The sequence below is a fragment of the Ursus americanus genome, chromosome 10 (assembly GCF_024610735.1).
Source record: "Ursus americanus isolate L20-20 chromosome 10, mUrsAme1.1.p, whole genome shotgun sequence".
Classification (NCBI taxonomy): domain Eukaryota; kingdom Metazoa; phylum Chordata; class Mammalia; order Carnivora; family Ursidae; genus Ursus; species Ursus americanus.
The window spans coordinates 2,602,753-2,621,658 of record NC_142136.1 but is presented as its reverse complement, the minus strand read 5'-3'; the positions used below and the strand labels follow the sequence as shown (position 1 = coordinate 2,621,658).

At 55.3% G+C, this 18,906-nt stretch overlaps 1 protein-coding gene across 2 annotated transcripts in view; it reads right to left on the bottom strand.

The window, feature by feature from the left end:
* Window positions 1–2,021: 2,021 nt before the first annotated feature.
* Window positions 2,022–18,906, bottom strand: part of RAB20 (RAB20, member RAS oncogene family) — a 28,062-nt gene continuing 11,177 nt past the window's right edge. The window contains exons 1-2 of one of the 2 annotated variants that reach the window (XM_045772889.2): window positions 10,549–10,779; window positions 2,022–3,070 (exon numbers count right to left, since the gene is read on the bottom strand). In XM_045772889.2, coding sequence (XP_045628845.1) covers window positions 2,535–3,070; window positions 10,549–10,630 — 618 coding nt within the window. In that variant the 5' untranslated portion in view covers window positions 10,631–10,779 and the 3' untranslated portion in view covers window positions 2,022–2,534. Of the gene's footprint in view, window positions 3,071–10,548; window positions 10,780–18,906 lie in introns of those variants that run through there. The other variant, XM_045772888.2, reaches the window with a different exon arrangement.

The following is an 18,906-nucleotide window of genomic DNA, read 5'->3' as shown; positions in this document are numbered from 1 at the left end:
GGGCAGCAGGTGCACAACCGACCCGACCTTGCGAGGGGGAACACAGCAGCAGCACACGGAACAAGGTGCGTGAAGCCGAGTCAGGTCTGTGAGGAAACCGGGTGCTGGCAGGGGCGGGGTTGCCGGACACCCGGGTGTGGGTTTTCCTGGCACAGAGGCAGCTCTGTCGAAACCAAGCTCAAAAATGACAAAGTTGTACTTTTAAGAAGCCAGCCTCGTAGCCTGTGAAGAGGGGGAAACAGGGCTCCCAGCACCCGCAATACAACATTCCCAGCCAGAACCATCCCTGCTGTTGCTGCCCCGCACGACGCCTCAGGGCGCCGGAAACATCCAAGGAAGAAGTGTTGAGAAGGCCTCCATTGATGGGAGGACAGCAGAACCGGGGAGAAATCTGCAGTGACCGCTCTGAGACAAGGCACAGCAGGTTAACCGGGCTGTCCGTGGCCTCCCCACCCCCAGCAGAGGAAAAGAAGAACATTCAAGGTCACCAGCTCAAACCCACATCCAGCCCAGAAATCCCCTGTGTCTCCACCAGCTGCCTCACCCACCCGAGCGACCTGACCCTTCCCCAGCGCTAACCTGCTTCCCTGCGTGGGAACCGGGCCCACGCGGTCAGAGCTTGGAACCCACGAGCAGGCTCGGACCCAAGCAGCAGGCTGGCATCCGAGATCCCCGTGAGTCAGAGCCCAGCGTGACATCTATTTTTAGGCCAACCATCAAGGGTGATATGCTTCTGTATGGTTGATGGAAAAAGTGCGACCCCTGGGCAACCCCCCAGAACATGGGGCCATTCAGGGACACAATATGGGGGTGCTCAGAGCAGGCGGGCAAGAGAAGCAGAGAACATTCGGGGGGAAAAGGGCCACGGGAACTCAGCCAGCCCTGCCTTCCAGCCTGAACCACAGAAGAGTCTCACGGGACACGTTGTCCTGCACAGGCTGAGAAACAAGTCCCAGGGCCTCTGGCTGCTGGCAGGTTTTGCGGACAAGTCACTAGCAAAGGTGTAATTAAACCAACTTGACGATTCACGGATTCATTTGCACTCTCCACTTGGGCTCCGCTGTGGGACTGAAGTCTCAGGCCTCTGGATGGCCTTCAGTAACGGGGCGTCCGAGCAGGGGAGCCCCGGGCAGAGACAGGAGGCTGCGCCTCGCTTCGTCCTGCAGGCTGGCTCGCGCTCGCACCTGGAGAACGCCCAGCACAGGAGCAGAGGACCCAGCCTGGCGGGCCCCCCAAACAGGTCATGGGCCCTCAACACAATCACTGCACACCTCCCCAGCCCCCCCAAAGTAACGACACACAAAACACACTGCTTTCTTACTAGCATCTGCCTCACGGTGCCCTCTGTTACAGACCGTTGCTAGCCGCCCTCCCATCCGTCTGTGGCAGCCCAGACCCCCAGTGGGACAGGATTTGGAGGTCGGGCCTTCAGGAGGTCCTGGGGTGGGGTCCTCGTGATAGGATTAGTGCCCTTGCAAGGAAAGAGAGACCAGAGCTCGCTCTGCCCACCCTGTGGACACGGTGAGAAGGCGGCATCTGCAGGCAGGAAGGGGTCCAACCAGAAATCGGATCTGCCAGCCCCCGGACCTCCGCTTCCAGCCTCCAGAGCTGCGGGAGAGAGATGTGTCCGGCCTGCGTCTTGTGACAGCAACCCACGCTGCCGGAGACACCCCTGAAATCCCTCAGAAACAACTGCTACCTCACAGCCTCCTTGTCTTAGAACCGTCTCGTGACAAAGCAGCCCACCCACAAGCCACCAGAAAGAGGCTTGAGTCAGTGACGGCCCCAGTAACGACCCCAAACACATCTGAGCCCAAACAGACCTTCTAGTTCTCTGTTCCCGGAGCTCATGTCATCGAGACAACGAATGCACCCATCTAAATATTCTGAAACGTCTAAGGGTTCACTGTAGCTTTTAAAGACAGAAGTACGGTCAGCTCACGGCCACCTCGCAGGCTCCCCGGCAAGGGGTCCGCCAGGGGTGAAAATAAGGTCTAAATCAACAGTCTGCACGCCAACGGTCTCCTCATCATCCTTTTTAATAACAGGTGTAGCTCGCACGGCTGCAACCAGAATAAAAGCAGGGATTCTGGATTTCGTATGAATTAACAAGCCAAGAATCCTGTAACACATCAAGACACAAGTGCCAAATGGCAGGACCAAGGAGAGACCTCCACGAAGCAAATGTCTGCGAAAACACGAAAGTGGGGCAGGGGCCACGGCCATGTGCCCACGACAGCAGGTGCCACGGAAGCCCGGCCACAGGCTTCCGCGAAGCCGGCACGTTACGAAAGGAGCGGCACCACAAGACGGCCCCTGGGAGTCCTCGCTCCGAAGAGTTTCCGGCCCTCACCTCCCAGCACGGCGACGAGATGGAGGAATCGTCCCCGCGGACCGCCGAACGCCCAGCTGTCGCCGCCCCCGGACCTCCTCCTGCGTGGGCAGCCGGGCGACGCGGCTCCGCACTCCCTCTGACCGCAGCACACCGGGTCGTCCCGGCCCACCGCGGGCGCTGGGGCGCGGGCCCCTCTGAGTCAGGCACAGCACCCGGATCTGGTCCGTCTGGGCGTCTTACAGCTGCTGATGTCCACGGTCTGCGGCGGCCCCTGGGCCCTCTGCCGCAGGATCACGGGCACCACCATGTCGAACAAGGTCTCGAACAGCAGGTCCACGTTGTAGCCAGTCTTCGCGCTCGTCTCGAAGCACATCTGCTCAGCGGCCGGCACCTCCTTCTCGTCCAGCATCTTGTACTTGAGGATCTTTTTATAAAGTGCCACCGCGTCCTCTGGCCGCACCTGCCTGGGCACTTCGGGCGATCCGCCGCCGCCGCCACCTGCTGTCCCGGGGCCGTGCCCTTCCTTCTCCTGGGCCTCTGCGGCCCTGTCCTCGACGAGGTCCACCTTGTTCCCCACGATGGCGAAGAGGCAGTCCGTGTTGGCCGTGTCCGTGAGGCCCAGGAACCTGTCCTCCAGCTCCACCAGGCTCTGCGGGTGGTTCACGTCGTAGGTGAGGATGACCGCGGCCGCGCCCCGGCAGTACATGGAGCCCAGGCCGTGGAACTGCTCCCGCCCTGGCCGGGAAGATGGAAAGAGAGACACGGGTTATCCCTGGTCCAAGGACGCACCCAGCGACCACACCACACGGCAACCCGAGGGACCCCGACTGTAGGCGTGGCTGGACCCAGGCCAGATCGAGACACTGGCTGGCACAAAGGAGTGAGTGGCCCAGGCCCCACGGGATCCAAGGACAGTGCTCTTCTGCTCTGGGAGGCTGCGCGACAGCCTGGTTTCCAGACAAACCTTTGAATTTTACTCCATGCACGTAATTCAGAGAATGGGTCACGGGCTCATACTACTTGGGTAGAAAGGGATCCCTGACAAAAAAGAAAACCTCGGTCTGTGAGTCTTAGGAGCATGGACTGAAGGCATGTTACCTACACACGTATTTATTTAAAATGTGTGTCCTTTGCCAATAAACCACTGTTTTCAGCCAAATGACCAAAGAAACACAATTTCCACCCCAACCCCCAATCATTCTGAAACGGTCCTGGCACAGGCCCGGCAGCACTGCCTTAATTTGGGGCCGGCTGGCTGTCCCCGTGCCCAGGCCGGGGGAGAGCAGCTTACGACAGACGGCCTGGGCCTACACCGGACCGCTGACCTCCCCCTCGCATGGAACCACACCCAAAGCCAGGGCTCCCCGCTTGTCCAGCAAAGCTCCAAGTGTCTCCCCAAGTGATCCGGGGGGAAGGGACGCTGAGAAGGTGCGGCCGGGGCTGGCAGGGGTTGGAAGCAGGCGTCCTGCCGAGATGCTGAGAGTCGACGTGATGTGCCAGAAAGCAGGTTTCCGGGGCCACCTGCTGACCAGCGGCGTGCACCCCAGTACAGCATGCCTGCCCTTCTCCACGAACAGCAGGGCCGTCCTGGGATGGATCGTTTCATTCCAAGTCTGTGGCAAATGACACTGCCAGCCAACGGGAGAAAGTCAGCAGCAGGCCCCCCAGCCCGGTCGCTTTCCGGCCCCACCCTCGGAGGCGATGATCAAGGAGTCTCTAGGGACAAATGTGAACACTGGCAGCAGCAGGCATTGGCTAAGAAGAAAAGCAAGACAGGCTTCCCCACCATCAGCCCTGAGCTAGGACGGTTCCATCAGACACTAATCTCATCTTGAGCGAGTGATCAGGGCATCAGGAGGTTTTCCAACAGGAAAAATGCTTCCAGCCCCCACCCTAGCTTTCCCGAGGCAGCCACCGCGGGAGAGAGCGGTGGCGTTCCAGCCATCCTGGGGGAGTGCCTCCAAGTCCACGGCACAGTTCACTGGGGACAAACAGGCAGCTATGCTCAAGCCCGGGCCTAAACTGCTCCTTTCCAGATAAAAGTGTCTGATTTGCCTTTTAAAAATGAAAAAAGTACATAATACTGATACAAGAAAAAAATCATCGTAACTAAGGAAGCAGGAACCGAAGAATCCCAAAAGCCAGCCGAGTCCGTGGGAGCCGCTGTTGCAACCCCGTAACCTACCGGCCCAGGCCCCGCGCCCCCGCACAGACCGATCGCCAGCAGTTACCACAACTGACGAATTTACCACGAGGTGTTCACATACTTGCAATGCTTACGTTGTTTCAGATAAATCTGCAGCATGTAGGCTGCCTTCCGATGAGCGCGGTGCCCGTCACGGGACAGGCACGGGGACCAGAATTCTGCATTCAATCCCAACTGAATTCGAGTGGGAGCCCTGGTATTTCGGCATCAAGACCACGGTGGAGACGGAGTGCGGCGTCGGCAAGACTCGGCCTTTTGACAGTTGGCTCTGCCAAATTCACAGTGTGTTTGAACTCAAGGCTCTCAAGCGAGTTTCCTGGTGGTTTGTGGACACAACTGAGCTGCGGGGTCAGGCTCCTGCTGATAAGTCACGATTGCATGTCTCCTCCTGGTCTGTCCAGGGTGCGCGCACCAGCTCCCCTCCCATGGTGGCCAGGCCGGGTCTCTCGCTCGCTCTCCCCACCGCATTCCCCAGCCCGGGGCCCAACACCCCAACGCCAAAGCCGAAGCCCTGGGAATTCCCGTGGGCCCCCCTCCTTGGCTTCACTGAGGAACTCCACAGCCTCGTGGTCCGATTCTGGGGGTGCCAGGGCACCAGGCTGCCCCACACCAGCCCTGAGAGGGCCCAGGGGGAAATCATGAGCTGTTTCAAGTTTAACCAATGCAGCTGCGGGTCGGCGAGCGCCAAACCCCAGGCCGGGTGACGCAGCCAGGCTGCCAGGCTTGGCGGGCCCCTGCCGTACGGCCTGCCAGCGATCCGGGGGCAGGACTCCAGGAGAGGGGCCCAGCCTCCTCCACCTCCAGGAAGCGGCCTGGGCTCCCCCTGCAGTGGGACGTCCACAGGGCTGTGGGTTGCGAGTCTGTGTGATAGTCCAGGAATTCTGGCTTGTCCGGAAGCAAATCAAGACGTGACCCATTTCCCTGAGGTTCCCCCACATATCACATTTGTAGGACCTCCCTCCTTTTTAAGGCTGAATAATCTCCCATTGTATTCACGTGACACACTTTTTTTATCCGTTCATCTATCAAAGGACTTTCAGGGTGTTCCCATACCTTGGCCACTGTGAACAAGGCTGCAGGGACCCAGAAGTGCCAGTGAGCCAGTCAGGGGACAAATACTGCAGGATGCCACCTATCCTGAGAGATCTAAAACAGCCACATTCAGAGACACAGAGACCAGCACGGTGGTCGCCGGGGCCTGGGGGCAGGGGAGAGGGGGAGAGGGAGAGGGGGGAGGGGGCAGGGAAGGAAAGCTTGGGCTAGTGACCAGAAGCTAGGTCAGCATGAGAACAGTGGACACACCCACAGGGCCTTCCCCCCCACACATATTGCAGAGGGAGAAACCAAGACCAGAGCCCAGAGCCGGGACCCTGGCCCAGGTACCAGGCAGTCTGTGGTCTAACCACCCGTGGGAGAGCCGGACTCTGGGCACAGACCATCCACGTTCACGTCCCCACCGTGTGACCTCGGGCAAGTCACTCTGAGCCCCCGTTCCAATCGCCAAACTGCGGCCAGTCACACCAGAGGGAGGCTGTGACAGCGTAAGTAAGGGACATGGGTGAGCTCCCAGGACTGTGCCTGCACCTGCTGGGCCCTACGTCAGACTCCTCCCAGACCCAAGCACAAACACCTTCCCAGGACCTGTGTCCCGGGCTCTTCATCAGATGTTCACACGCTGTCTCCGAGAGCCTGGTGGCCACGTCTGCCGCTGACCAATCCCCTCCACCTGTCTTCAGAGCCTTCCTTTCAGAGGACGGCCTTCTCCCCGGTTCCGCCGCGCTGTATCCGTGGGGCTGAAAGCAGCCCGGCCGCAGGCACGAGAGGAACATGAGCCAGCCGCCCACAGTGACCCCAGGCCGCTGCCAGACAAGCTCGATGGCCTTCTCTTTCCTCCTCAGCCATCCTCAGCCCGAGGACCAGCGGCCCTTGACCCCAAGCATGTACCATTTCTGCTAAGTGGTCTAAAATAACCAAACAGTGGTGCGGCCATCAGAATCACAATGCTGACTGTGCGGTTTAAACACCTGCGTGTTCTGTTTCATTATTTCCAAAACAAGAGTGACACGGGGACCCCGCACCCCAGAGCACATGACCCAGATGTGACGGGGGCGTGGGGGCATGGTACCAGTGTGATTTAGAAGCTCCCTGGGGAATGCACGGTGCACCCAGAGGGCAAGACCACCACCTTGCTCGGTGCAAGCCCGAGAGAAAAGGCCAGTTGTTAACACAGGAGAATCAGAAGGCTGCTGATTTCGATTCAGTGGAACAGTAAGGTCTGCCAGGAAGCATAGACACAAACACAAAAGAAGAAGGAACTCTGGGGTGGGGGGAGCACAGAGGGCAGAGGAAGAGAGAATCTGCAGCAGACGCCAGGCCCAGCACGGAGCCCGATGCGATGCTCGATCCCACGACCCCGAGATCATGACCTGAGCTGAAATCAAGAGTCAGGCGCTCCGCGGACAGAGCCACCCAGGCGCCCTGAAGGAGGAACTTTTAAAACTCCTGCAAGGTCTGGAACGCTCACTGGACAGGAGTTCACAAAAACCCCGAAGGGACAACGTGAAAAAGACAACGCAGATCACAGAACCAGACATGGGAACAGGGAGACACTGAGGGCAGGCGTGGAGACAGCCCGGAGGAGCCCCGTCTGGGCCGAGCTGCGCCGCACCTCCCTTCAGAGACCCTGTAGAAATACAGTCGTCCTTCCGATGCTCCGAGGTTGCACCGTGTATTATAACTCCGACCTGTAAGATGACTGTAGTTCTCTCTCACACCATGGGATGTGTTTTGTCTCAAGTCTACTGTTACAGGCAAAACCTAGAACATTGCCCTCCATGTGTGTTTCTGAAGTGACGCTGAGCCTAGCTGGAGAATGGCCCATGGGAACAACTACTCGCAGGAAGGTGCACACACGGTAAAACTCCTTCCGTGCATGAAGGGAAGGCAGCACCCGTCCCCCAGGGCGAAGAAAGGAGCGGCCGTCTGGGGCCAGTGCCAGGCGCAGCTGCCTGTCCCGCTGCGTGCACACGGCAGAGGCAAGGACACTTCCTACCAGAACCCACCATCCGCGCAGAGGTCCCAGTCTGCTCGTGGTGAGTCCGCCACCACCGCAGCACCTGTGTGTCGGCTACGCAACAGGCTGTGGTGCCAGTTCTGTGCCCCAGTGTCAGTGCAGACGGGGCCATGAGGTCATTCTCTGAGACCTGCAATCAACTGACTTTAAGTAGATCACCTTCCATGATGTGGGTGGGCCTTATCCAATCAGTTGAAGGCCTTAAGAGCCTGAGATTTCCTGGAGAAAAAGGAGTTCTGCCTCAAGACCACCGCCTGAGTTATAAAAAAATCTCAGCCCGCTGCCCTACAGACCGGGAACTCAAGACTGCAACACCAGCTCTTCCCTGGGTCTCCAGCCTGCCAGCGTGCCCTGCAGAATTCAGACCTATGAACGCCACAGTCGCGGGAGCCAACGCCTCCCCCTCCCTCCCTCTCTCCCTTCCTCCTTCCTTCTTTATATACTTTATATTTTTTTATTTACTTATTTACTTATTTATAAATCATGAATTTATCTATATTATATTTATGTATATATTTTGTATATTTATAAATATATACATAAATATAAATTAAATATAAATATATAACTAATATTACACGTAAATATGTTTTATATTATATATTATATATAATTACATGTTCAATATATTTATACTTTTACATACATCTCCACGTCCTATTGGTTCCGTGCCCCTGGGGACGCCGGGCGATCACACTTGGAGCCACCCACCTGTTTCTCTGGAACATGTCCCGTCAGGAACGAGGCTGTTAAAAGCAGGGGCTCCCCAGAGGGTGGCACTGCCTCAGTGGCCTGTGTCCCCTCCTGCTCCCCCATCTCCAGACTGTCTCCAGGGAGGCCCCGAGCCCCTGCTGGCCCGTCGCATGGTGACCTGGGAGCCGGGAGCAGCACACCTTCCGGGCGGGCCGTCCTCGGGGGCCCACCGCTGGGCCCCAGCCCCAGACCCGCCATGCGCTGCAGGCAGCGGGAGGCCGTGGCTCTCGGTCACGCTGGCCACTCGTCCACGGGAAGGAGGGGAGGTCCTGAGAGAGGCTTCTAGCAGCTCCACGCATCGCTGGAACCTGGTCACATCTTCACTGAGCACTGCCTGCCCTGCTCCCGGGACCAACCTGCTCTCTCCCTACACGCGGACCCCATGGGGCAGCCCCCTTCCCACAAAACACACAAGCCTCCCCACCGCGGCTTCAACAACTAAACAATCAACACAGGAGAGCTAGGATTTCCAGATCCGGGATCTAGAACCTTTATGGTGGATGGGTGAGCACAGCACAGGGACTGTGGGTGGAACCGGGAATTAAAGGGGGCATTTTCTGGGGTTTGACGTTATCTCCTCCTTTTTTCTATCTCTTATTCCTGCTTTCCGTCCTATAAAAGGGGGAACTGCTACAGTTCCCCACCGTCCAAAGTGGGCAGAGTGGTGGCCCCTCATCGCTGGAGCAGGTGTCGGGGGCAGCCAGCTGTGGCGGGGTCCTTCCAGCGGCAAGCCGCGCCTGGGGGCAGGGGAGGCACAGAGGCTGACACACGCAGAGGGACCACGTCGTGGAGGCGGAGCCTGGAGGGGCGCCAGCCGAGCAGCCTGCAGAGGCCGGGACAGACGCACGGAACAGACCTCGCTCACAGCCCACAGGGAGCACAGTGCCACCCACACCTTCTCGTCAGACCCTCCAGAACCGACGGATCAACCCGCGTGGTCTGAGCCCCCCAGCACTCACAGTCCACGGAGGGCCCTGGGCTTCAGGCCGAGGCCTGGCCTTCCACGGACGCCAGAAGCCACAAATCGAACAAGACCAGGTCCACGTGCAGGGGTCAGGCTGCCCAGAGAAGCTTCTGCTTCCTCCCCTTGGCCGTCCCGCCCCCTCCACACGCAGGAGACGGGCTGGACATCTGTGGCCTGCAGTGACCCGCCAAAGGAGAAGCTGACGGGATGGCTCAGACAGCACTGACCTCAGGTGCCCCGGCCATGGGGACGAAGTCTGTCGTCTCCTAGGCCGAGTCGGCAAATCTGCTGACTTCCTGAAAACAAGTCACGCGTCACACCGCTAAGTCCCCGTGGCCAGCAGCATCTAAAATTGCTTCACTGTTTCTGGCTTGACCGGGGGCTGCCACAGGAAGGACCTCTGCCCTCTAACCTAATCGTTCGAGAAGGAACCAACCACCCAAGTCCGGCTCGCTGTCTTTCTTGAGAAACACAAGAGGGAGGACGCGGCCACCACTGCAAACTAACACGTTAGCCACCAAGGACGCGGCAGCTGGTGGCACCGCAAGGGAAGCTGTCCCAAGCCCAGGTGTCAAAAGCACAGGTGGCCGGCCACAAGCAGGCACGGGCAGGGGGACGCAGTCCCCGTAGGTCAGGAGCTCCTCCGTGCCAGGCGAGCAGAGCGGAACCAGTGCTGGGCTGGTGGTTGGCTCTTCAGGCCCTTGCGGGAGTCCGTGGGGTACCACGCCCCCCCCCACCGTCACAGCACCTGCTGCTTCCGGGCACCGCGCAGCCCTGACACGTGCAGACGCCTCGCGGGGACCGCACACAGGCAGCCCCGCAGGGCAGGAGTGCACCCCGGCCACCAGGGTCAGAGGCCCCGCTCCCCAGTGCCAGCGCCAAGTCCTACTCCAGCACGGCTTAGGGGGAGACCTGGGTTTGAGAAAAGAATGCCAGTATTTCAAAATCTAGAAGAAACAGCGACGGGATGGTTTCTGTCCTACCTCTGTTACCAGAAACTGAGCAAACCCAAAAAGGCCAGAGAAGCGCCACGAGCGAAAAGCCTGAGCTGGAGCAAGCAGCTCCCACGGGACAGCGGCAGTGCGGACGGGTCGGGATGAACCTTGCTGCGCTCCACTGGGTGTCCGCAGCCCCATCCCGAGGCCAGGCCCTTCCCGCCGCACGGGCGAGGCCAAGGCCCCAGGCTCCCACGGCCCGCACGGGGGACCCTCCCGTACCCTGTGCCGGGCAAGACCCGAGCCGACAGCCACCAGCCAGCTGGTGAAGAGCAGGAGTTTGAAAGGAAAACCCCCCACACATGAATGGAGTTGTTTTTCCGACAGAAGGAGGAACTAAAACCCAACACTAAGTAACGAACCACACCAACAAAAGAGAGGATTAAGTAACATTTTAAAGATAAGTTAGTCATTAAAACCCGAAAGTCCAATTTAGTTGCTTGCATGGATAGTTCCTTACCTTGTGTTCCTAAAGCCTGACACCATAAAAAGGCCTTGAAAAACACGGCCCGCTTCGTGACCCAGAGGAAAACGGCTGTCCGTGTGGTCGGGGCAGGCCACGCGCATCCACGGGGCCGAAAACGAAACAGGGCTGCAGGCCCGAGCCCGTGACAGGAGACGATGTCCTCTTACAAATAAAGGAGCCCAAACCCACGATGATTTCCATCTCCCAGAACCACCACCTCTGGGACAGAGAGAAGGCTCCTCCAGAAAAAGGAGCTTGTTTTCACATTTAAATACACACAACGTGCTTTTACCCACATCCGCACATGGGTCATTTGCTGTTTGCTTGATGACTTGACGACTAAACCGAAAACAAAGAACGTGTCGTGTGCCACCAAATGAACCAAATCATAAACTGCACATAAATTAATCCCTGCCCGTGACTCCCCGACCGGGCTTTCTGAAATAACTACTAAGGTTATGTAACAACTGGGGTTTAATTCTCCAATTACTTCACTCTCCTCAGACACGAGTGTGCTAAAAATAATTCAGTAATAAAACCAAACAGTTCAAATAAAGACAGGATCTCTAACAATCTAATATTAAGAAAAAGAGGCAAATCCAAAGAAAAGACACTTACATAACAGATTTAGCTTAAAAAAAAAAACACAAACCTCACATGCCAGCATATTTGATCCAATCTCCTTTACCTCCAACAGATATGCTGTTGTCCTTGATAATTAACTTTTAGAATGAGATTATCAAAGAAAAATTCAATTATTTGCTAAATGCTCTACTTACTAAAACAGGAAACTAAACAATTTCAGACTTTTTAGTGCAAGTTTACTTGTTTCAAAGTCAAGCCTGAAATACAAACACCGTATGAAGAAAGCTCTTGATAAAGAGCTTTCTCGAAATACTAAGTTATCTAGAATAGCCTCTTGTCTGGAGTAGCCCATTCAGTAAACACCCCAGTTCTTTCTAACAGCTTTGTTATCCAGAACAGCGTGTTATTCTTCTCCATAATAGAAAGTCTTCTGAGAAATCCACACAGCAGAGAACAAATGTCTTTCTGTTAATTCTATCCCGAGGGAAGCATATTAAACCTTTTCTGAACAATCCTAAGGAATCAAAGGATTTCACAGATGTTTATGATGTCTAGTGATCTCTCGCATAACAGATTGGGTATGTTCTCATAAAGTTCCCTGGAGAGCACACGATCCATTGACAGACGCTGTAAAACCAGGACCCCCTTCTGGGGATGGCACGGGCAGGTTGGAAGTACCTGGGTATAATTTCATCAGTTTAGCGGTGCAAAAACCCTCATAAATCAATCATATTGAAGTATTTTATTAGAACTCATTTTTTTAAAGATTGCTTTACTTATTTTAGAGACAGAGACAGAGAGTGAGCAAGTGTGTGAGGAGGGGAAAGGGCAGAGGGAGAGGGAGAAGCAGACTCCGTGCTGAGCACAGAGCCCGATGTGGAGCTCAATCCCACAACCTGAGCTGAAATCAAGAGTTGAACACTTGGGGCGCCTGGGTAGCACAATCGTTGAGCGTCTGCCTTCGGCTCAGGGCGTGATCCTGGCGTTCTGGGATTGAGTCCCACATCGGGCTCCTCCGCTGGGAGCCTGCTTCTTCCTCTCCCACTCCCCCTGCTTGTGTTCCCTCTCTCGCTGGCTGTCTCTCCGTCACATGAATAAATAAAATCTTTAAAAAAAAAAAAAAAGAGTTGAACACTTAACCAATTGAGCCACCCAAGCGCCCCTTGTTAGAACTCATTTAATCATATTTAAATAAAACTATATTATGCTGTACATAAAAGTAAATTCTTTATTTTATTTTTTTTAAAGATTTTATTTATTTGACAGAGAGACACAGCAGGAGAGGAAACACATGCAGGGGGAGTGGGAGAGGGAGAAGCAGGCTTCCCGCTGAGCAGGGAGCCTGACGTGGGGCTCGATCCCAGGACCCTGGGATCATGACGTGAGCCGAAGGCAGAGGCTTAACCGACTGAGCCACCCAGGCGCCCAAAAGTAAATCTTTTAAATAATTACTTAGAATAATCAAATTCACAGAGACAGAAAGAACAGCGGCCACCAAGGCGGGGGGGGGGGGTTGGTGTTTAGTGGGTACTGAGCTTCAGCTGGGAAAGGGAGAAAGTTCTGGAGATGGTGGTGATGGTCACATAACAACATGAATGTACTTAATGCCACCAAGCTGTATAGTTAGAAATGAGTAAAATGGTAAATTCTGTTATGTGTATTTTACCATGATAGAAAAACTGTGCGAGCCTGGGTGGCTCAGTGAGTTAAGCACCTGTGTCCGGCTCAGGTCATGATCCCAGGGTCCTGGAATCGAACTCTGTGTCAGCTCCTTGCTCAGCAGGAGCCTGCTTCTCCCTCTCCTCCCCGCTTGTGCTCTCTCTTGCTATCTCAGTCACTGTGTGTGTCTCTCTCTCAAATAAAATCTTTTAAAAAAAAAACTGTATAGAGAGATGACAGATGGATAGAGAGACAGAATTGCATATAAAAAACAGCACCTACTAACAACACCAGAAAACCCAAAAGGCCGAGCGAGTCCCTGCCCGTCTCAACCCTCACCGCTCGCTTCTGCAGCGGCTGCCACAAGCCCAGAGCACTCCCTGTCCACCTGGAGATCTGATCCGGGAGGTCCGGGCAGCGCCTGGATTCTCCGCCCACGGACCTCCCTTTGGGAAGTAAGTCTGCAAAGCCTCAAGCAGTCTAGGGGCACCTCTCATCAACGCAGGATGAGACGCAGTACAAACATGGCTAACTCTGCAACCCAGCCTGGGTGTGACATTTTGCACTTCACCCCTCTAGTGCCTTCTCCTGCAACTCTGAGGCTGGTCCCATTGGGGGGGGGGGGCACAGGGGCTGCAGGTGGCTCAGGCTGAAAGGTGCCACTTGCCAGGTGCTGGAGCTTCACTCTCGAGCACTGGGGCCTGTGGCTACACAGCAAGCACCCAGAGTGAGTCAGAGTGGAAATTAATCAGGTTTGGAATGTGCTTTTGCAGTTGCTGTAGGAAAGGTGCATAGCTAAGCAAACAACAGGTGTACAAGCTTTGAAAGTAGAACAAAGTGTCCTCAGGATACAATCACAGTGCCCCACCCCGCTACTTCCAAAGCTCTGGGAAAGGCCAGTCACACACTGTTCTTATCTACTCCTAAGGCAAGGTCCTCACAGAGAGTTACAGTCAGGATACACACACAGGAAGCATTTACAACATCCTCCACTCAGTCGGCCTTTTCATGTTGTCGGACAAGCAGCAGCCAGTCCGAAAGGAAGACTGCTTCCTCGGCCCTTGGTGATTGACACAGATGTCCCTGGGCCTCAGTGTCCCCACCAGGGTCCTCGAGTCTGGCTCAGAACTGCCGGAGGAGCCAACTCTGAGATCCCACCTCAGGTGCCAGGCGGAACGTCAAGCTAGACACGCGTGTACAGGTGCGTGCATACGCACGCATGTACACACGTATGCCTACGTGCACACACGTGCAGTTCGCCCTCCCCGACTGTTCGGGGGCACAGCTCACAGATCTGGAAGCAGAGGCCCAGAGCGCTCGTGCAGCCGCTCAGGGAGTCAGCAGCCCCTACACAGACCGTGGAATGAACAGTCTGCATAAGGAAATGCCAGACAATGAGGGTTTGGGGGCACCTGGGTGGGTCAGTCAGTGGAGCAGCTCCCTTCAGCTCAGGTCATGATCTCGGGGTCCTGGGATCGAGCCCCGCGTGGGGGTCCTGGGATCGAGCCCCGCGTGGGGCTCCCAGCTCAGCATGGAGTCTGCTTGTCCTTCTCTCTCTGCTCCTCCCCCTGTCTGTGCTCTCCCCCCACCTCTCTCTCTGTCAAATAAATAAATGCAATCTTTTAAAAATAAATACATAAAAGAAATGGAGGGCCTCTAAATTCTGTTAGGAAAAGAATGAGATATGGGCAAGCTTTTTTTAGAGCAATGCTACTCTGAAACATGTTAGAGGGCAATTTTCAAGAAAGGGCAAAATCATGACTCCCAAACAGATATAAAATGTAAATACTGAGGGGCCTGGCTGGCTCAGTCAGTAGAGCATGCAACTCTTATCTCAGGGTCGTTGAGTCTGAGCCCCACATTGGACACAGAGCCTACTTTAAACATAAAGAAGTAAACATATGTTAAAAATCTTTTTTAGCTCATTTAATGAGGGAGCCAGACAGATGTCATCACCGGCTGAAAGACGTCAAGGAGACACAGCCGTGTAAGGGCGCACAGTGAGAATACCGTGTTACACGGGGTATACCTCGTGGACGAGGAAGTTAACGTGCAAACGGAGGCAGACCGTCCTTTCCACGGGGGACAATGAGCCACCACACCCTCAAATCTAAATGAGGATAAATCCCACCCACCCACCTTGCCTTCACAGCACAAGGGGGTCGTACAAGCCCTTTCTGCCTGCCGTCACCTCTCCAACAGAGGGTGGTCCCACAAGGAAAGACGTGTGCCTCGTTCACTGCTCGTCCCCGAGCTCCGCACGGCGCCCAAAGCGTGGCAGGTGCACAGTGCTGACTGGGTGAGCGAACGAAGGGATTCACACCTACTAAGTGTTCATTCTGGACACAGAATAAGACTGAAACCAGAGGGAACTTGGAGACGGCCACACAAGACTCCTCAAGCTTAGACAGGCACGGAATTGAGAGTCAGCACAAAGTAGGAAGATAACAAAACCCTCACCCCAAGCCCCAAGAACAGGTACAGAGCAGTATGTGAAAAGGGCAGAGGCTACAGAATATGCCCTTTAATGGGCTGGAGGGGCCCTCTTTATACCCAGCATTCCTCAAGTTTAAGCAGCTCATGATTACCATACCTGGACTTTGGCCAACATGCTACCATTTTACTTTTAAATTCTTTATTCCTATTGGATAATCTAACTCCACAGAAACAGTGGTCGTTTGGTCTCTGACTGGAAGCTGGAACTCAGCATTCGGCAACATACATGAAAATTCAATGTCCAGCCCAAACCACGCCCATCAATAATCCCAGAAGTTATTCCTTAGCAGGTCAAAGAATAGCCATGAGATAGGAACGAGGACAGTTCACCCCCCTTACCAGCGCCGAGGGTCCTGCTGGGCCCCCGGGGAAGGAAGGAAGCACGTGTGCGGGTCTAGTGAGTCGCCGTTCTGAGCTTCAGAACCAACCCTGGAAATCAGGGTCACTACTACAGTCTGAGGACAAGGCAGCTGAAACTAGGAGACGGGACAATATCCCTACAGAAAACTGTCCCGACTGATTCAGCTAAAAAAAAAAAAAAATCCGCTGACTCCCAAACGCAGCTGTTAGTTAAAAGTTGGCACTAAACTGTTGTGTGGCTTAAGTTACTTCAAGAAATGGCACAAGACAACGGCTTTCCGCAAGACACACAGTCACACATCAGCCTTCTATTTCTGAGCAGAAACGCCGTTTTTAGAGGACATGGTGACTTGCAGGCCACCCATCTCTGTGTGGGGCCACGGCCCTGGGAGGCTTCCCGGCACGCAGGCTCGACCCGACCCCGAGTGTTCGCGAACAGGCCAGGCTGAGCGTTCGTACCACAAACCACAGGAAGTGCTCATCCTTCCCCAGGACTCGGACACGGACACCTGCACGGCCACCAAACCAGGCCCACGAGGTCATGGCATGGGGCACAGCATCCCAATGGCCCTTCTTGGACAAGATTACCCAGGAACGGCGCGGCTGATGGGGGGGGTGACAGATTCCGGACCTATGTCTCGAGGGCACAAGTCCAACACTGTACTGACTGACTGGCTCTGTCTGAGAACACAGCCTCAGGCACGGACTGTTAGGGTAACTCTATGTGGGAAAAGAGCGGATGACACGAATCCTATTCGTTCTGAGGCAGGTGGCCCAAAGGCTGGCACTATTTTTTTTTTAAGATTTTATTTATTTATTTGACAGAGAGAGACAGCCAGCAAGAGAGGGAACATAAGCAGGGGGAGTGGGAGAGGAAGAAGCAGGCTCCCAGCGGAAGAGCCTGATGTGGGACTCGATCCCAGAACACCGGGATCACGCCCTGAGCCGAAGGCAGATGCTTAACCACTGCGCCACCCAGGCGCCCCGACTGGCACTATTTTTAACCCACCACTGCGGGGTGCTGCACTTCACAGGTACTAAACAGGCACAGTGGTCCACATCGTGCCATCGTGTGTGTGTGTGTGTGTGTGTGTGTGTGTGTGCGCGCACACGCGCGCGCGCACGCGTGTACCACTCAGAGCTCGTCACAGGCTCACTCTCCCTTCGAGTAGAGGTCACCTCTGGGAAGGACACGCACGGCTGGGTGACCACGTGCAGAAAGCCTGGGGCAGTCTGCCCAGCTCGGCCGCTTCAGGCTTTGGGTAACCCGCACAGGATGTGACCCCACAACCTTCCGGGGTCCTAGGAGGATTCAGGAGCTTACACAAGTACAGAGCTGGGAACAGCCCTGGTGTAGACAGTAAGCGCTAGGTAAGTAGCCACTGTTATCTGGCCAAAATCGGCGATGGAGCGTCATCTCGGGGAGGCTGCTGAAACGGGGTCCCTGAAGGACTGCAAGGTGGCTAATCGGCCAACACGAACAGCAGCACATTCAAGCTGTTCTTTACAGCTGAACATTGACTTTCAAATACAGAAAAGCATTTCAGGTGTAACCTGAACGAAAAGGCTTCGGACATCAGTGTTTATCTACCCCACGATCTCTCTTGATGCCTGTGAAGGGTCCTAATAATAAAATTAAGACCTGTCAAAGGATAAATAGGAAAACAGATTGGCAGAATACAAAAATGAACGTGAGTGCAATAGCTAGGCAACTTTAGTTAGGACACTGCATTTCTGGGGCGCCTGGGTGGCTCAGCCAGTGAAGGGTCTGCTTTCAGCTCAGGTCATGATCCCAGCGTCCTGGGATGGAGTCCCACACCGGGCTCCCTGCTCAGCGGGAGTCTGCTTCTCCCTCTCCCTCTGCCACTCCCCCTGCTCCTGCTCTCTCTCTCTCCCTCAAATAAATAAATCTTTTTTTTTTTAAGTGCACCTCTTTGGGGCGCCCGGGTGGCTCAGTCGTTAAATGTCTGCCTTTGGCTCAGGGCGTGATCCTGGCGATCTGGGATCGAGCCCCACATCAGGCTCCTCGGCTGGGAGCCTGCTTCTTCCTCTCCCACTCCCCCTGCTTGTGTTCCCTCTCTGGCTGGCTGTCTCTCTCTCTGTCAAATAAATAAAATCTTAAAAAACAAAACCCTCTCTCTTTAAAAAAATAAAAAATAAAAATAAAAAAAGTGCACCTCTAATTTTCAGAAAAAAAGGAAAAAACAAAAATATGTCAACTTTCCCACGTTTTCGCCATTCCCCAGCAAAATGCATATCTTGCATGTGTGTTTGAGGAGCAAAAAGCCACCACAGAGACTAAGAAGCTCTCTGAGAACCCATAAGTCGGACCGCCCAGCCCGGCTGCTACAGACTCCTAAACGCTTGCTAAGCGCTCAGGACTCCGGAGCCAGGTGCATGGTCCTCCAGCAGTATGGAAACTTGCAGAACGTCCAGCACCTTGTTGGGGTCTTCGCGATGCTGCTGAAAAGCAGCTACCGGGGCTGACACTGAAGAAGGGCACGTTCAAGAGGACGCCGGATTTCTCATTATAACAGAGGAAACACACAACGAAGTCGTGGGAGAGGGAAGGAGAACGTCCACAGCCCGACTCCGTGCAGACGTGTGGACAGGCGAGGTCTGAGCCAGAGGGAGGCTCGCCCGCCGCCCCCCTCGCCCCCAGCCCCCCTTCCCGAGGGTCACTCCTGCGCCAACGGTAGATCCACAAATAAACACAGGAGCAGCTAAAAGAGAAAAGGTCTTTTGTTACTCTACCAAAAACAGAAAAACAACGCTTCCCAAAGAGCGCTCCAGCGAACGGACGGCTCTCCCGCGGCCCCCGGGACCGGCCCTGAACCCAGACACGGCAGCCCGGATGGACGCCCAGACAGGCTGAGCGCTCCGGGCTCTCGGCGGTGTCCCCAGCTGGAGACGCCGTGGGGACAGTTTACAATCTTTAGGTCCACTGAACGGGTCTGCCACGGGGAGCCGAGGCACACAGGGGCTGAGGAGGGAGACGGGACCCCAGGGCCCGC